Below are 16,147 nucleotides of genomic sequence, written 5' to 3' on the forward strand. Positions count from 1 at the left end.
GAAACCTTCTAAAATGTTATAACCCCTCGATGCAACACATGTATAGTTCCAGAAAATCATATCCTGTATCAATGTGAAATAAAAAATATATCAACGGTAATTCCATAAATATACCACGACACAGCAACTCATCAGTAATATAAATAATCATGTGCTCAACAATCTATATTAGCACGCAGGTCAGAGTCACCTAATGTGACCTGTACAACTGCACCCATATCTCATCAATCAACACTAGCACATAAGTCGGAGTCACCTGTAATGACCTATACGACTTATCCATATCTCATCAATCAACGCTAGCACATAAGTCGAAGTCACTTATAGTGACCTGTACGATTTATCCATATCTCATCAATCAACACTAGCACATAAGTCGGAGTCACCTATAGTGACCTATACGACTTATTCATATTTCATTAATCAATATCCCAGTAATATGTCAGTCGGATCCACTTCTTGTGGCTTGTATGGCTGAACACATAACTCATCACATATCCCTACACACGAGTTGGAACCACCTCTTGTGGTCTGTACGACGGGCTGAGTGTAAATAATTACGCTCAAGTGCTATGATTACGTGAAGGCTGTGCGAAGTATCACAAGTCACCTACGAGTCGGAATCACCTAATGTGGTATGTACGATAGGCTGGCACCTGCCTTGAATCCATGGTAAGTGTGTGGTGCGAGAGGTGAACGATCACGTGAAGGTTGGGCCCTATCCTCAGGCGAGAGCACTAACACCAGGGTGTAGGGTTATGAGCTTTAAACGTATCTAATATAGCATGTACGACTTATAGACAACCTGTACGACCATGTCTGAGTTGCTTAAAACATAAATATAGTCATGCCATCACTCAATCGTTCCAAATAAAATGTAATCATAACCATGCATCCCACGTTTCACAACATATACTCACCTGAACTTATCTGTCACTACAAAAAAACTTGTTAAATACGACGCTAAAAACTCGTCGTGTAAAGTCATGAAAGCGTCGTTTATGCGTTTTAACGACGCTCATGCGACGCTTGTGATTGTGTCGCAACAAACCCGTGTCGCAAAAGTTTTCAGAACTTATTGCGACGCATTTCAAGCGTCGCGAAGTTATTTTATGACAGCTTTGCAACACAATAGTTAGCGTCGCAACTGCTTTGATGGTGGAATTAAACAAAATATTTGGGACATGTTTGACACGTCGTAAATGCTTTTATCCTTACAATTTTTTTGTTATAAATACAAAATGGTTGGAAATGATATTTGTTCAATGAAAGATTGGGTTGCAATTTATAATCTTATTCACAATTATCCTAAGTTCAAAAGTAAAATAATATATGAATCAAAGAATTGTGCTTTTAGAATTCCTCATAACATTGAAAGTACACCATCCGTATATCCCAATACATATAATCCTGCTAGAGTCAAATATAAATAATCTCATCTCAAAAGTTATGAACATATTTTTTTATTTATTTCAAATATGCTCCAACATAGTTTAAGAGTTTAATTATGATCAACTCTTCATCACAATCTCCATGCAAACTTGAAAAATAAGAATTACACAACCATCAATAACATGTGTCAATTGAAAGCTTAATCTTTAGTATAATGTTTTCTTTACAAACCTTTTATGAAAGCAATTGTTTCTATGCTTCTGGGTCTAACTGAGGTTGCTGCTCATTACTCCCATATGTTTCTTGTAGATGGCTTGATATATTTGGAGCCTATATTTAACACCAATAGGACAAATAGAAATCAAAATTGCTCAAATTTTCACACTAATTTATTCTAATAAATTGAAAAGAGAACAAAATCACATTCGAATGTATATACCTGTCCACTTCCGCTTGGTGTCGTGTTAACATGGAAACCAATATGAGTCATCACGAGATGGAGTTTCGAACTGACTTCACTATACTTGGATCGGAGATCTTCAATTTCAGATTCATGCTTAGCCTTAAGATCATCTATCTTAGTGTTATATTGTCTTTCTACCTTTTCTCGTATGGTGTCCTCATTAACATTGGAAGATCTTGAACTTTGATAAAATACTTGAGATGGAGTTCTGTTCCATACATGCGAACAGGTCCATATGCATCAGGTCCCATAACTCTAGTAAACACCTCCTCTCGATAATCCTCGTCTTGCTCATGCTCTTCCCTTTCTTCCAAGCATTGATTAAATTGATTCTACAAAACATTACCCAACCAGTTCAAATGACCAAAAGATAAAAATAATGCACAATCCAACTAATTAAAACGATGTGAATATGCAAAGTTTTTACTTTGTGAATATGCAAAGATTTTACTTTTAGTGAAAAATATATAAACTAACTGATCAAACATATCATCCACAAAAGCTGATGGAATGTTATTCCCAATACCTTGTTCTGAATATAATGGTTGGTTTGTGTCTCCATGATGAATCCAATTTCTATAATTTGGCATAAACCCATCAACTATTATATGAGCTCTTGCTACTTCCCTTGTAACAAAGTATCAATTGTAACATTTTTTGCAAGGACAATAAATCCTTGTATGACCCTTGTTGTTATCAAATGCAAACTCCAAAAAAAGTTCAAGCCCATAGTTAAATTGATCAAATGACCTATCATTTAAATCTATCCAACTCTTGTCCATACCTAATGTCATCCGAAAATAAAGAAACAACACATTATGTCATCTATTAAAAAAGGGTAGTTATGTTTAACAAGAAAAACAACAACAAATGTAGAAAAGAATACAAAGAAAGTAAGTAAAATTAATCAAAATTTTATTTAAAAGGTGGATAGAAAACATACCGAGCTAAGAATTAAGCACCCTTGATCTGATCTCTATAGTTAATCCAAAATATTTGAACTACAAGAGAAATGTCAAACACTAAGCAATATGAGATAAGTTGTCAATCCAAACTATTCCAAAAACAGTATTCTACTTTTGTTTTTTCTACTTTAACACAAAAGAATATGCATTAACGCATGATAATGTGTGAGCTCGAAATAGGCGATACACATACAGAGTTATGTATCCTCTGAACTTTGGGCAACTTTGACTTTTGCATATGATACTTAGAGAAAATATATCTAGAATTTCAAGGAGTATCACAAATAAGAGATTACTCCAAAGTAAACTTTTAGTCAGCACAGAAAAAAACAATCCTACATCATCCACCTTACTTGTGCGAGGGCCTTCTCCAAGATCTTCCCAATCTATGGAAAAGCAACGCCTGTAAAAGATACACTCTAATCATTCACCATATTTATAAGGAAGAAGAAGAAGCGAAATATTGTTGCAAATGACAACAAAATTACAAAAGAAAAGAAAAACAAAATTGGACAATATGTCCACGAATAAAAAATAAAGGCACATAGAAAATCAAGAAGCACAATCCCCCTAAAGATAAAGTATCTACAAAGACACCAAATATTTATCAACAAGCACAATCGCCATAAAAATCAATTACCATTTGCGTTGTAAACATAATAAGAAAACAGGGTTTGTTTTTAACTAAAATTTTCTGTTCGTGCTGTAAACATATTAAGAAAACCTGCGGCCCAAAACGCAGGCGTTGTCCAGTCCAAATTAATAATTGGAAACGGAAACGGTTGATGGAGAGAACTAAGGTTGAGGGAGAGAACTAAGCAAGATTTATGGAATCACTTAGCAATCAAAGGCGTGGGTTAGGGTTTAACAAGGTACTGAGGAAGATCATCAAACCGATTCTAAGCAGAATGGGTGGAAAAAAGAAAAACATCCCAATCCCAGATGCCAAAGACCCAGGTTTTGGAAGACATTTAGCAAATCTGTGCGCCTTTGACAGAAACCTATAAATCACTTAGCAAGACTAATGAAATCAGAAAAGAAAGAAGATGGAGATGGTTGTAGTGGCTTACCAGAACTCCGATTGTGCTCCGTAATCTCCGATACAACTCCAAAATTTTTGATTGAATCTCTGAGAGAAAAGGAAAAGGAAACGGAAATGGTTGAGGGAGATAACTAAGGCTGCGTTGGGAAAAAGAAAAAAGGAGCGTGCGAGCTCAAACCCTAATCGCCCAATTTGTTCCTGCTTAAATTCTATCCGTCGTTAGGGGCATCGCAAACAATCTGTTTAAGACGACATATATTACTGTTTGCGACATTATTAGCAACGTTACTTATAGCAGTGTCGCAAATATTTTCGCGCTAACAAATACCGCGCTAATTTCCTTTTATTTGCGACAGCAATGTAATTTGACGCAAAAACCGTGTCGCAAAAAGGCCTTTTTCTTGTAGTGTGTACATCTTGCGTTCACCTTCGTACTTTAAAGCATTCACAATAATTATGCGCAATAATATACTTATGGACTTGCCCTGATGCAATCCAAAACTTAACCATATCATAGTGCTTCCAAATATATATATATATATCAATAATGTGGCGTAAAACGCACAATCTATAACGGCCTACTCCCAAACTATTAATTGTCGAAAATAATTATCGGTGACAAGCTCAACTAAACACTAATTTGACTAACTATCAATACTTACGATTCTTTACTTCAATTTCTCGATCCTTCACACAATGATTTATGACCAACATCCAATCACTAAATCATAAGGTTAAACCTCACATTTTCCACCAATGTCCTTCACATTGCACAATTTCCCAAACAAGGCTATTGTCTCAATTATTTAGTCTCATTTATGGTATGGCTGCATCTAGAGTTTCGTTAGACTACCTACGTACCCTAAATAGGGATCAAGCCATTCGTAGTTCCCATTAGTACTTCAAGGCATTCACAATAATTATATGCAATAATCAATTTATAACCGTTTGTGGAATTATCAATCATATATATATATATATATACGGTAGAAAGGAAGAGACCCACTCAACTGAGGTCTGCGCTACAACTCCCTAGCACGTATATCGAGACATCACGAACCATCGTCGCCTAGAACAATGATCAAATCACATCTTAGAGTTTTTACCGATAGAATACATATAAAACACATCCCTACATAATTCAATTGAGAAGATCTGCATCACAGATTTCCAGTCCGTTCCAAAGATCCATATTATACTTCTAGAACAACATCCTAAAGTCCATTACGATCCAACGGTCGGATCTCCGCCAATTGCCAAAACCAAGTGGCGGTTAACCTTTTATTTTATGAACTTAAAAATCTAGTTCGGGAAGATCCATATATCAGATTCCCGATCCGTAAGTTCCTATGTTCCTCAAATATTACGTACTATAACATATTAAAGTTTGGTGACAATCCAACTGTCGGATCATCGATTCATATCTTTACCAAGTAGCGTATCCTAATGAGTTTAGGTCCAAACAGTCAACCTACGATATATAATTGCCAAAATTGAACTCAAGACATCTAATTTAGCCTAAGGATAACATCGACGGTCCCCTGGCCATGCGCCGCCGCGGGTGGCGGTCGGCCGCCCCGACTCGCTGGAAAATCCAATTATTTCCAAAAATTACCAAAATTTACAGGAATGAAGATCTCAATGAGTAGAGTAACTTTGATACCTATGACCAAGGCCAAATAGGTCGGGAAGAGCTTCAATTTCATTAAAACCCGTTGGAAACCCTATACTTAGGTGTGCTCAATTCGACCTCCAAACTTGCTCTGACGCCTCCACCACTGCTTGGGCTTTGTTCTTGGGTTCTAGGGGAGTGCTCTAGTGGTTGTAATTGGCTGAGTTAGCTTCATGTTTTGTGGATTGCCGATGTATTCCTACACACACCACCGGTGCATTTCTCCTAAAATTACCACCAAATTCCTTCTAATTTTGGATGGAAATGGAAAAGGGAAGGCTAGGAAGTTGTTTCTAGGTGGTTGTTTGCTTTGATTTGCCGAAAAAATGACCGAATTTGGCCGTTAAGCTTGTCGAGTTGAGCGGGTCAAGGGGAAACCCGATTTTTCCCTTCATTTTCTTCTCCCTCATTTCCCTCTTTCCCTCCTTTCCCCCTTCTTTGGTTGGTCACCTTCTCCTCTCTCCTCTCCCCATTCGTCCACCCTCTCTTTCTCTTCTTTCTGATTGGGCAATAGCCCTTTTTTTCTTCTCTTATTCCGTTCCCCCTTCTTCTTTCTCTTCTTCTTCCTCTTTAAAAATAACTAAATGATATAACCATTATATAAAAATATATAAATAGTGACTAAAACAAAAGTACTTCTCGAGTTGACAGCTCCGTAAAACTTTAACCATAATCCTAAATCCTCTTCTACTTGCGTCTACGAGTCCGTAATGTTGAGTACTTCAGGAAAACGCTAAAGGATTAATTCATACACCTCACTATACGTTGATCAACGAAAGTCAATACCCTCGCCTCTAAGGGCATTTTCGTAAAATCACGCTTTTAAAATTAATAAAAATGTAAAATTTGGGACGGGTTGTCACACTATATTTGCCATGTGATCATTCAACGGCTATATTGACAGAAAACTTAACAGATGTATGACATTGAAATGAAATATTAGGTAAATGTATGAGATTGAAATGTTTTAAACATATTATATACAATTGTAATTACATACATACTTGAGGATTCAAACTGTAATTTATCCTATATTTTTTAATAAAAGAGAAAAGGAAACAGGGAAAATGCGGGTAAGCTAACACATATATTATGCTCTCTGCCCGCTGCCCCCGCCGGATCGTGAGATTTTGATCAATCTTTGCAGTAGGATTGAAGTTTTAACCCCTTTCATTAAAGAAGAAACATATTCAATCATGTTTGTACGAACTCGAATATAATCACGATTACATGTTTAATTAATTGGCGTGTAATCAAATTAATTCTCTACCCTCACTTGTTACTGTTAGACTGTAAATGATAGAGGGAATTATAATAAAAGAGAATAAGAATGTAGTTGATGCATCCACTCTTTTAATTCACCTCACTTTTGGGATATTAATCATTTTTCGTATTTTTGGGTGAAGAACTTCCAAATTCCAAGGAACTTAGATAAAGTAATGAAGAGATGGATTACAAAAAGTTAAATAGAAGAAATTAGAAATGCATTTACATGAGTATTATAAGGGCATGTGAGAATAATGTAAAAATGATTACTTGGAATGACTACTTGAAATGTGTCATTTAGAAATTCCTTCCTAATACCCATGTGGTGTGTTTCTAATTTATCCTATTTAATTTGTTGTTATCTATTTCTCCCTTATGCCTAAATCCCTTGAAATTTAGAATTTCCACCAAAACATACCCTTAAAAAACTTAGAAAAAGTAGAGCTACAAAAGAAAAGTAAACAGTAATAAGTTGAGGATTTAGAAACAAAGATAGTACTTCACATTATGCCAAAAACAATATTATTGAAACTTTAAAATGCTATTCTACAATCATATGTAATAAGGAAGAAATAACACTTTGAAAAATGCATGACATTTTTCTTGGTTACAAGATTGCATGACTTATTGCAATAATAAAACTACTAATAATCACTAACATTATTGCACTAAATAAAATAAATAAAGGCACAATATTTTTGGCGTCATGTGTTTTTGGTACAATGTTTTATTATGTTGGCATGAGAATTGAGATTAAACTGTAAGGTGAAAGATGGTTCATATAAAATCCCACTTTTAAGAAAATTCCCTCAACATTTCTCAAGTTTTTTACTCACCTCATTCTTTGTGACCAGTGTCACATTGTCAGTTTTTATTGAAGTGAACTTGAGTGTCAACATATCTCCAAAAATAATAATTTCAGTGTAATGATTTAGGAACTATAGAAACCTTGGGCACTCCGAGACTCCGAGTTAATTGAACGAGAGATGGTAGTGGGAAGTTATATTTGTGAGGTTGTCCCTAATTTGAATGTGTGGGGGGAGTCAATGTTGTCAGATTTCACAAGAATATGAGTGCAGCATTGAATAAAGTTGCCGACTGTGCAACATGTGGTAGCAACTGGCGAGCAGTGTGATGGGATCATGGGTGGGTGCTCTATTTTCAATTTATAGGTAGATTAAGTCGTTATATGCCCACAAAGGTTAAGAAATGTTAATGCACAGGAGATCGTTACGCATCCATTCCGTACTGTTAAACTCAAATTTGAGTTTTCAATATAGTGTTTTCTCTTCCTTTGTAAAGACTCGAATCAAAACTCAGAATGATTTTTAAGATTTTTTATTTTGGTTCAAATGATTTGATTTGATTTTTAAGAGAGCGTCTTTGCATATGACCAAAAAAAAATCTGAAATTTTCAAATTCACCATCCTTTTTAGACTCGAATATATAATGTGGGTTTAAGAGTATAATCTTGCATTAGAAATGGTCCTTAGACATTAGTCCTCTAAACTAAAAGTCAATGAGTACTCCCTAAACTTATCACAATATGAAGCAATGTTCATTTTGTGTAACATTGTTAGAAATTTGATCTAAAATAAAGTGTTTAAATAAGCAAAAAATGGACCGAATTGTTCTAATGAAGTTGTCCAAAAGAATCATTACTCTAAATTATAACAAATTCAAAAACAAATGCTCACAATTTTTTAATTCACATATCAAAGCTCCAAACTAGAATTTAGAGATCACTTTTCTAATTATTGTAACGAAAAAGGAGTAAGATTCTCTTCTTTCTTTTTTTCCCTCATCTTCTCTCCTTTCCTATTTGAATGATCACGATTAAGTCATGTTAATATTCTATTAATTTTTTATAGCAAAAGAAAGATAAAATAAAATAACGTAAAAGAAGAAAATGAAAAGAGATAAAAAAAAGAAAGAAGAGAATCCTAATCCTCGAAAAATATCACCTTCATCCTCTGTGATTAATTGAATCCAATGACCGTAAGTGGCAACTCTTTTCAATTTGAGAATGACTTGTACGTGCTTGACTGTCTATGTTCGTCTGGTTCCTACATTGCCATTTTCTCATTCAAAATAGTGGATCCTGACATGACAGATGACATGACTTATCATCAGACACTAAGAAGAAAATTAACCGCATAAACATGGCAATTCCAGGAAAGCCGTTATATATTGAGTATACTGCCGATTTGCCCCCTGAACTATCACCCAACTTTCGATTTTTCCCCTGAACTTTTTAATTGGAAAATTAAGGACTTAAACTAATTTTTTTGGCCGATTTGCCCCCTGCTGTCAATTTTTCATTCATTCCATCCAAATTTTTGTTAAATGGAAGCATATGCACAACATGTGTGGGTACTCCGGTCGCTTCATTCTTTAAAATAATTGAAAACCTTAGATTTCTAAAATATAAACCTATGCAAATATGTGTGATTCTATAGCTTTTGTATCTAAAGGTCTAGTGAAATGACACTTTTGTCCACAAATGAGAGTTACGTGGTTTGCACATGATAAGAGTTAACGTTAATTTGGATGAAATCTATGAAAAACTAACTGTAGGGGGGAAATTGGCCAAAAAAAATTAGTTTAAGTCCTTAATTTTCCAATTAAAAAGTTCAGGGGGGAAATTGAAAGTTGGGTGATAGTTCAGGGGGCAAATCGACAGTTTACTCTTATATATTTGATAGAGTTAAGTCATTGACTGCTAAATATAATCCCTAAGCTTGATAAAAAAAAATTCAAAAAAAAAAGTTATCCCTAAGCTGAAAGCATGCAACGTTGGTATATAACTGTTGACTCTAAAAATTACACTGCATATGTGGTGCACAAGTTAAGTAACAATGAGCTAAATACATTTTTTAGTGGGTTGAATGCTGATTCGAGCGTGCCAATTCGCTATCGAGTTCAGTCGGACAAATGTCTTAAATGTGATAAATGTTGTGAAATGCATTGTTGACTTCTGAATTGAGCGACTTCGGCTGAGAAAGAAACACTCTTGGTCTTGGGTTCTATAACCTAAAGACAAGGTTATGCCAATTTCTATGAAGTTCAATAATGGTTTGGCTATCTATATGCCACACTCTAAAAGTAACCTCATAGTAACACCTCCCTTCACTGAGAAAGCTGATGAAGTAACATCTTTTGGCGAAAGAATCAAAGACTTTTCATTGGTTAAAACTTAAGATAAATAATCAATCAGACTTGAGAGAATTCCTGTCTAACCAATCAGTCGAGACTCCTAAGGCAAATTGACTCTACAACTCCATTGTTTAAATTTTAGGCTTCGATTTTGAAACAAATGAAAATTTATAAATTAATATCTAAACTTAAAACAAAATGAAATTTGAACTATAAAAATACAAATGAAATGGTTTGACTTTAGCAACTTGTAAATATTAGACAATGCGATTTCAAAGGTAGTAGTAAATCAAACTGTGGGTGGACTTAAACAACCAAATCACATACTAAACTACAAAAAAAAAAAATAAATAAAAATTCTTTTGCACACAAAATTTGATCTTTTTAGGTTTTTTTTCTCTCATTTCTCATTTTTAAATTCATTTTTAGTGATGCGGGATGAAGTTCCTAATATACTCCTAAATTTAACGGAAAAGTAGACGACGTTAGTGAAAATGACTAGTGGTACAACACATTATTGAGTTTGAGAATTAATGAAACTAATATGATAATTCAGGGATTCAAATAAACTAAATATAAAATTCATAAATCATTGCTCTAGTTAAATTTAATAATAATTTAATATCAAATTCACTGTGCTTCTCATTTAATTATAAACGGGAGGAATACCAAATCAGGAGAAGATGGTCATCTCAACCAAAAAAAATGAATGTAGGGCAAAGTGGTAATTGAAGAAAAGGTGTTGTCAATCAATACAAAAGGTAAAGAAACAAATCATGTTATTCCCTCATATTTTTTGACCCCATGACCTTTATCATGTATCCATCCCATCTCTCCTTCTCTCTCTCTCTCTCACTGTCAACCCCTTTCCATTTCTACAGAAACCCTACTATTTGAGGAGAGACTTCATTCGCACTTAGTACCCATTTACCACACACACACTCTCTCTCCCTCTCTCAATTTGTAGGCCTGGAAGGAACTGAGTTGCTCCCCGATTTTCGGAAAAAAAAAAATATATATATATATATATATATCTCTGGCAGCATGATAAAATGTTCCCATGAAACAAAGTAATAAACAAAAGCCACCCCACACCATAACCTCTTTCAAAGGGTTTCTAGTATTGATCAAACAAGGATTCTAAAAGAAACCTCGGAAGAGTAGTAAATATTGTAAAAAATAAAAAACAAAAGGTTATATATATAGCTAGCTAACCCTACTCCACTTTTCTCACTTGATCTATCTATATAATATCCCCATCCTCATTCCTCAACCATATAATTGGAAACCCTGCTCAATTGTTCTTTGAGTTCTTCTAATCAGCCATCCATGGATTCACTTGAAGAATTTGACCCTTCCAACTCATCAAATACTTCAAGCATCAACATCAACACCACCATCACTACCAACTCATCCTCCTCCTCCTCATTGTCACCGAGCTCCACTCTCAGCCGCTATGAGAACCAAAAGCGGCGAGACTGGAACACCTTCGGGCAGTACCTCCGCAATCACAGGCCACCGCTGTCCCTCTCGCGGTGCAGTGGGGCCCACGTGCTTGAATTCCTCAAGTACCTAGACCAGTTTGGGAAGACCAAGGTGCACATCCAGATGTGTCCCTTCTTCGGGAACCCTAACCCTCCTGCACCGTGCCCCTGCCCTCTGCGGCAAGCTTGGGGAAGCCTCGATGCCCTCATTGGCCGCCTCAGAGCCGCCTTTGAAGAGCACGGCGGGAAGCCTGAGGCAAACCCTTTTGGGGCTCGTGCTGTGAGGCTTTACCTGCGTGAGGTTCGAGATTCTCAGGCCAAAGCCAGAGGAATTAGCTACGAAAAGAAGAAGCGGAAGCGCCCACCACAGAGTAGTAGTACTACTACTAGTACTATTCTTCCAGTTCAAGCAATACCGCCTCCAGCTCCTCGTAGTGCAAGCTAATAAGTCAGTAAAAAGCTGTTTGGGTTTTTGGTCTAGTATCAAAATCTTCATTTGATTAATTAATTATCTCTATCATACATATAATTTTCTTTGCCCTAGCTATGTTAATGAGTATTATTAGGGCGGTACGTTATTCTCACTCTATAGAAAGATTAATTGTTATTGTCTTTCTCTCATCAGACGGAACAACTTATCTACAACTGGATATATACTCCTTCGTGCCGTCTCTAGTCATGTGATATCACAGGAGTTTTTGTCGTCATCTTTTGTATTTGTAAGTTTATATATCTACCGGCCTTATTTTTATTTTTTTTGCTTCAGAAGCATGCTTAATTGGACTGTCAGATATTGAACAATTGGATTGATAAGCAGACAGCAGTTGCACTGTTGTAGTATAAGCAAATTAGCAGTTGGGCTGGGAGTAATGAATATTATAAGTACTAGTTCTAGTAATGAATATTATTAGCAGTATGACTTAGCATAAAACATGTCATAGCTTTGTACTATAAAAAGGTCAATTGGTGAGAAGTAATAGATTTGCAGATCATGTTCTATGTCTCCTTTTGAAATTTTTCATATTCTTTAAATGCGTGTTGGCAAATCATTGAGCAGTTTGGTAGATATAACTTTTCAGGGGATCGATCCTGTGTCAGATTTGTCTAGCACAATGTATATACAGTCTCTACTTGTTTATTTTTGGTATCGACATATAAAGGTCAAATTTCTTCTTTTGTTTCCTCCATTGGATTGGATTGTTAGCTTTTCGATCGTCACCGTGGAAGTGGAAGTAGAGTGAATTGAGAACAAAACCTTTCAATTACTAATGCAAATATGCAATCGGTAGATGATGGAGTTTCTGCAAGTAAACCTTTATGAATGTATTATATTCATTCGATATATATATATATATATGCATGTGGGAAGATGGGTCTTTGCCAATATGGGGTGTCCTTCATTTGTCGAATGTGTCATATCACTCTTTGTGCTTCATTTGTTACCGAAAGCGGAGAAATACATTAAACAAGTGAAGTCTTATAATCGTTAAATAGTGTGTATATATTCAAGTCATAAACAATATCAAGCGAGCTAGCTTTCATTTAAAATATTCAATGTACCATTCAAGTCAGACGAAGGTGTTAGGGCTTGTAACTCAAATAGACTGACATAGTTTACCCTGCAGTTGAAGTCGTCGATTTGATTCTCTCATCTCTCAACATCGTTTGTATATGGACAAAATGCAAACTAAAAAAAGAAGAAAAAGTTGCATGAGAGAGGTACAATATATAAACTAGTACTAAGTCTTATATTATCAAACTCCATGTTAATTTAAATTTAAAACATCTAGAGAAATATATAATAGATTGAGCTGCATGAGAGAATAATAATACCAAGTATTTATATTTCAAGCCAAGTTAAGATTTTATGAGATGAATTTAATTACTTGGTGATAATCATGAGGAGGATGAGATGGACTTAATTATTCAAGCATCTGATAAACGCGTGTATCAAACCTTATTTTCACAACCTTGCTCATAGTAACAGAAGCATTAATATACTTGCACTTGTCTACTTGTTTGATTTTTTAACTAAGTTGTGCATTGCATGGATTGAAGTGTTCTCTGCCGTGCTATTGTTTACATTTTTAATATAAGCTGTGCATTATGATATTTTTTTTATATGTGTGGGAGATTAATTTAGACTTATGTATGATATATATATTTGCTATCGGGGACATGATAATTAGAGTAGTGATCAAGAATGCCAAATTAAGGTTTAAGTCCACCACATTATTAGGGAGATGATAATTGGATCTAACACATCCTCTTATTATCAATTGATTTTAAGTTGAATGCTGACATTCTAATAGTTTGTTGTTATTTGCACAATTGAGCGTTAATTAAGGCAGCTAAGTTTTCTCGACTATTTTGCAACCAGGTTCTATATTTAAGTCAGGGTGTAGAATGTCTTATGAAGGTTAATTTTACTCCTCATGTAGATATGTGCAGTGCACATAAGAAAGTAGGAAGCTTATTTTCTGGTGCTTGTATGATGGACTTTCAGGTTCTTTGATCATAAAATTTTGTTTGGACAATTTCAACTTAGTTTATGAGCCATGATTGTTTGTTAAACATGCATGTAAACACATTCAAATGGTGACTTTTAGGTTAAGTCGTTGTTAAATGAGATCCATCTATTAGGGTTTTGTTTATTTTTAATTTCAACGGAAGTTTTAAGTCTGAATTTTCCCCTTTGTTTGAATACAGATAAGAGATTGCAAGCATGTCAATCGTATTGACTATGTATGCTTACTATATTTATATAAAAATTAGTGTTGGTAAAAACTAGAACCCCAAGAAAGCTACCTTGTTGCTAACTTGGGGATTAGATTATTACAAGCTAAGCTACCTCACAAAAATTGATCTTCTTTTTTCTTTTACATTTTGCTCCGGTCTGAAATCATGCTATTCATATATCACTGTATTGTTGGTAATACGGTTGGCAAAAAACAGAATTCTTCAATGACAGTGGCAAAACTGTATGTATCCCTTCTCCCCCTTACATTTCCATCAGTGGATCTTATATATATTGAAAGAAATCTCTAGCTTTGTGCGGTTGCTATTGTCAACTACAAGCATTCAGTTATAGTTTGGCTGGAAGTTTCTTTAGCCTCGTTTCATAGGATTTGATTGGAATGAAAAAGCAACTACTTTCAGGTATTTTGAAGGAAGAAAAGAAAAAATTGTGGCCAACATAGAGGTAGGAGATGGATTACTCAAAAAGAAAGCTTATCCATTCCAATCTTCCCCCAAATGGTACAATTGGAAGGGAGTAGTTTCTTTCATGTCTAATCCCTTTTTAGGTCCTCAAATGAAAAATCATTGTCCACTACCTTCGATATACTTCGAATTTAGAAGGTAATCCATTTCACTTTAATCCTAGACACCAAACAAGAAATTTTTATATTATCTTGTCGTTTTTGATAGTGCATTTGGTTAGTTTTTAGTTCGTAGTATATACTCGGGAATCATTAAACATGTGCAAAATTTGTGTGCGTGAAATGTGTTAGCTAGGCTGTTAATTAGATAGCTTAAGAGTAATCACTAAAACCGCTAGCTGCCTGGATTTTTCAAATTTACAACGAAAAACGATATAAAGGGTATATTGACAGTGTATTCGTATCATGTAAATTGTTTTCGGAAAATAAAATTTGTTTCTGAGCTTAAAAAAATTAAAAAAAAACCATTAATAATATAAGTTTTGTCATGGATAGCTTTGGAAAATCTTTTGGACGATCGAACTTCAATTTTGTATTTATGTTAACCCTTACATTTTTTTATAGCTCAAAAACGGAATGCTTTAAAACCTAGCTAGCATGCATTATAGAATATAGTGACATATTATTGTAGGGAGATTTTATGGTACCTTATTTAAAAAAACCATTTAAGATACATTATGATGATTCAAATTACACTCCAAGGTTATATAATTGTTTGGATAAGTTTCAAGTTAATGACAGAGAATAGTGTGATCATTACTATAGCAAGGTTGGTAGTTACATTGTGGACGTTCTATTACTTTGTCAATGTAGGTTTTTGTACTTCAACATGATTTTATTACAAAAGTTACGTTTATTATTATTATTTCAATGAAGTATGATTATAGTATAGACGTATGTTATTAGTAGGGAACATTATGATAACCTACACAACATCGTAATTGTGTTACAACATGATGTCAAACAAGGTCTAAGTTAAGGTTACACTTTAATCTTTCAAATTTGCAGTCGAAAGTTACATAATTATATTAACATTATATTTAGTTACATCAAATAACGTTCATATTACTATACCAAGGGTGCCCTTTACGGTGTTGATGTTGGGTAACAACGTAATCGTTCAAATTTCACTCCAAAGTTACATAATTATCTTAATGTGATATTTAATCATGCCAAATGACTTTGGTATCACTATACCAAGGTTGCTCTTTAAGTCGTGGATGTTAGATTACCTTTTTTTTTTTTTTTTTTTTTTTCAGAACATACGATAGTATCTATACTAAGGTGGTGGGGGAGTGGGCTAAGCCTCACAATGAACTAGCAATAATATGATTCAAATTCGTCTTTGGCGATAATCGAACATAAATCCTCTTCAAAAACATGATCAAAGTGGGGCAGGACTAGCTCTCCACTACCATTCAGAACACACAGAATCAATAGGCCAGGTCAAGCCAATCTAACTTCCCAATGCAAGTAATGAATAGTG

General features: G+C 34.7%; 1 protein-coding gene and 1 pseudogene across 2 annotated transcripts; one reads left to right on the top strand and one right to left on the bottom strand.

The window, feature by feature from the left end:
* Positions 1-1,602: 1,602 nt before the first annotated feature.
* LOC126595326 (uncharacterized) lies at positions 1,603-7,699 on the bottom strand (annotated as a pseudogene).
* A 3,287-nt stretch (positions 7,700-10,986) lies between these two features.
* On the top strand, positions 10,987-15,912 carry LOC126595983 (protein LIGHT-DEPENDENT SHORT HYPOCOTYLS 4-like). Of its 2 annotated transcripts, XR_007613792.1 has the most exons (3): positions 10,987-11,888; positions 12,066-12,159; positions 13,066-15,912. XR_007613792.1 is itself a non-coding variant. In XM_050262390.1 (2 exons), exon 1 carries the CDS (start codon positions 11,286-11,288, stop codon positions 11,883-11,885), a length of 600 nt encoding a protein of 199 aa, XP_050118347.1. In that variant the 5' UTR covers positions 10,987-11,285; the 3' UTR covers positions 11,886-11,888; positions 12,066-12,432. The 2 variants fall into 2 exon arrangements, 1 of the variants encoding a protein (XP_050118347.1); XM_050262390.1 differs by lacking the exon at positions 13,066-15,912 and having other exon boundaries at positions 12,066-12,432.
* The last annotated feature ends 235 nt before the right edge of the window (positions 15,913-16,147 follow it).

This window comes from Malus sylvestris, chromosome 13 (assembly GCF_916048215.2).
Source record: "Malus sylvestris chromosome 13, drMalSylv7.2, whole genome shotgun sequence".
Lineage (NCBI taxonomy): Eukaryota > Viridiplantae > Streptophyta > Magnoliopsida > Rosales > Rosaceae > Malus > Malus sylvestris.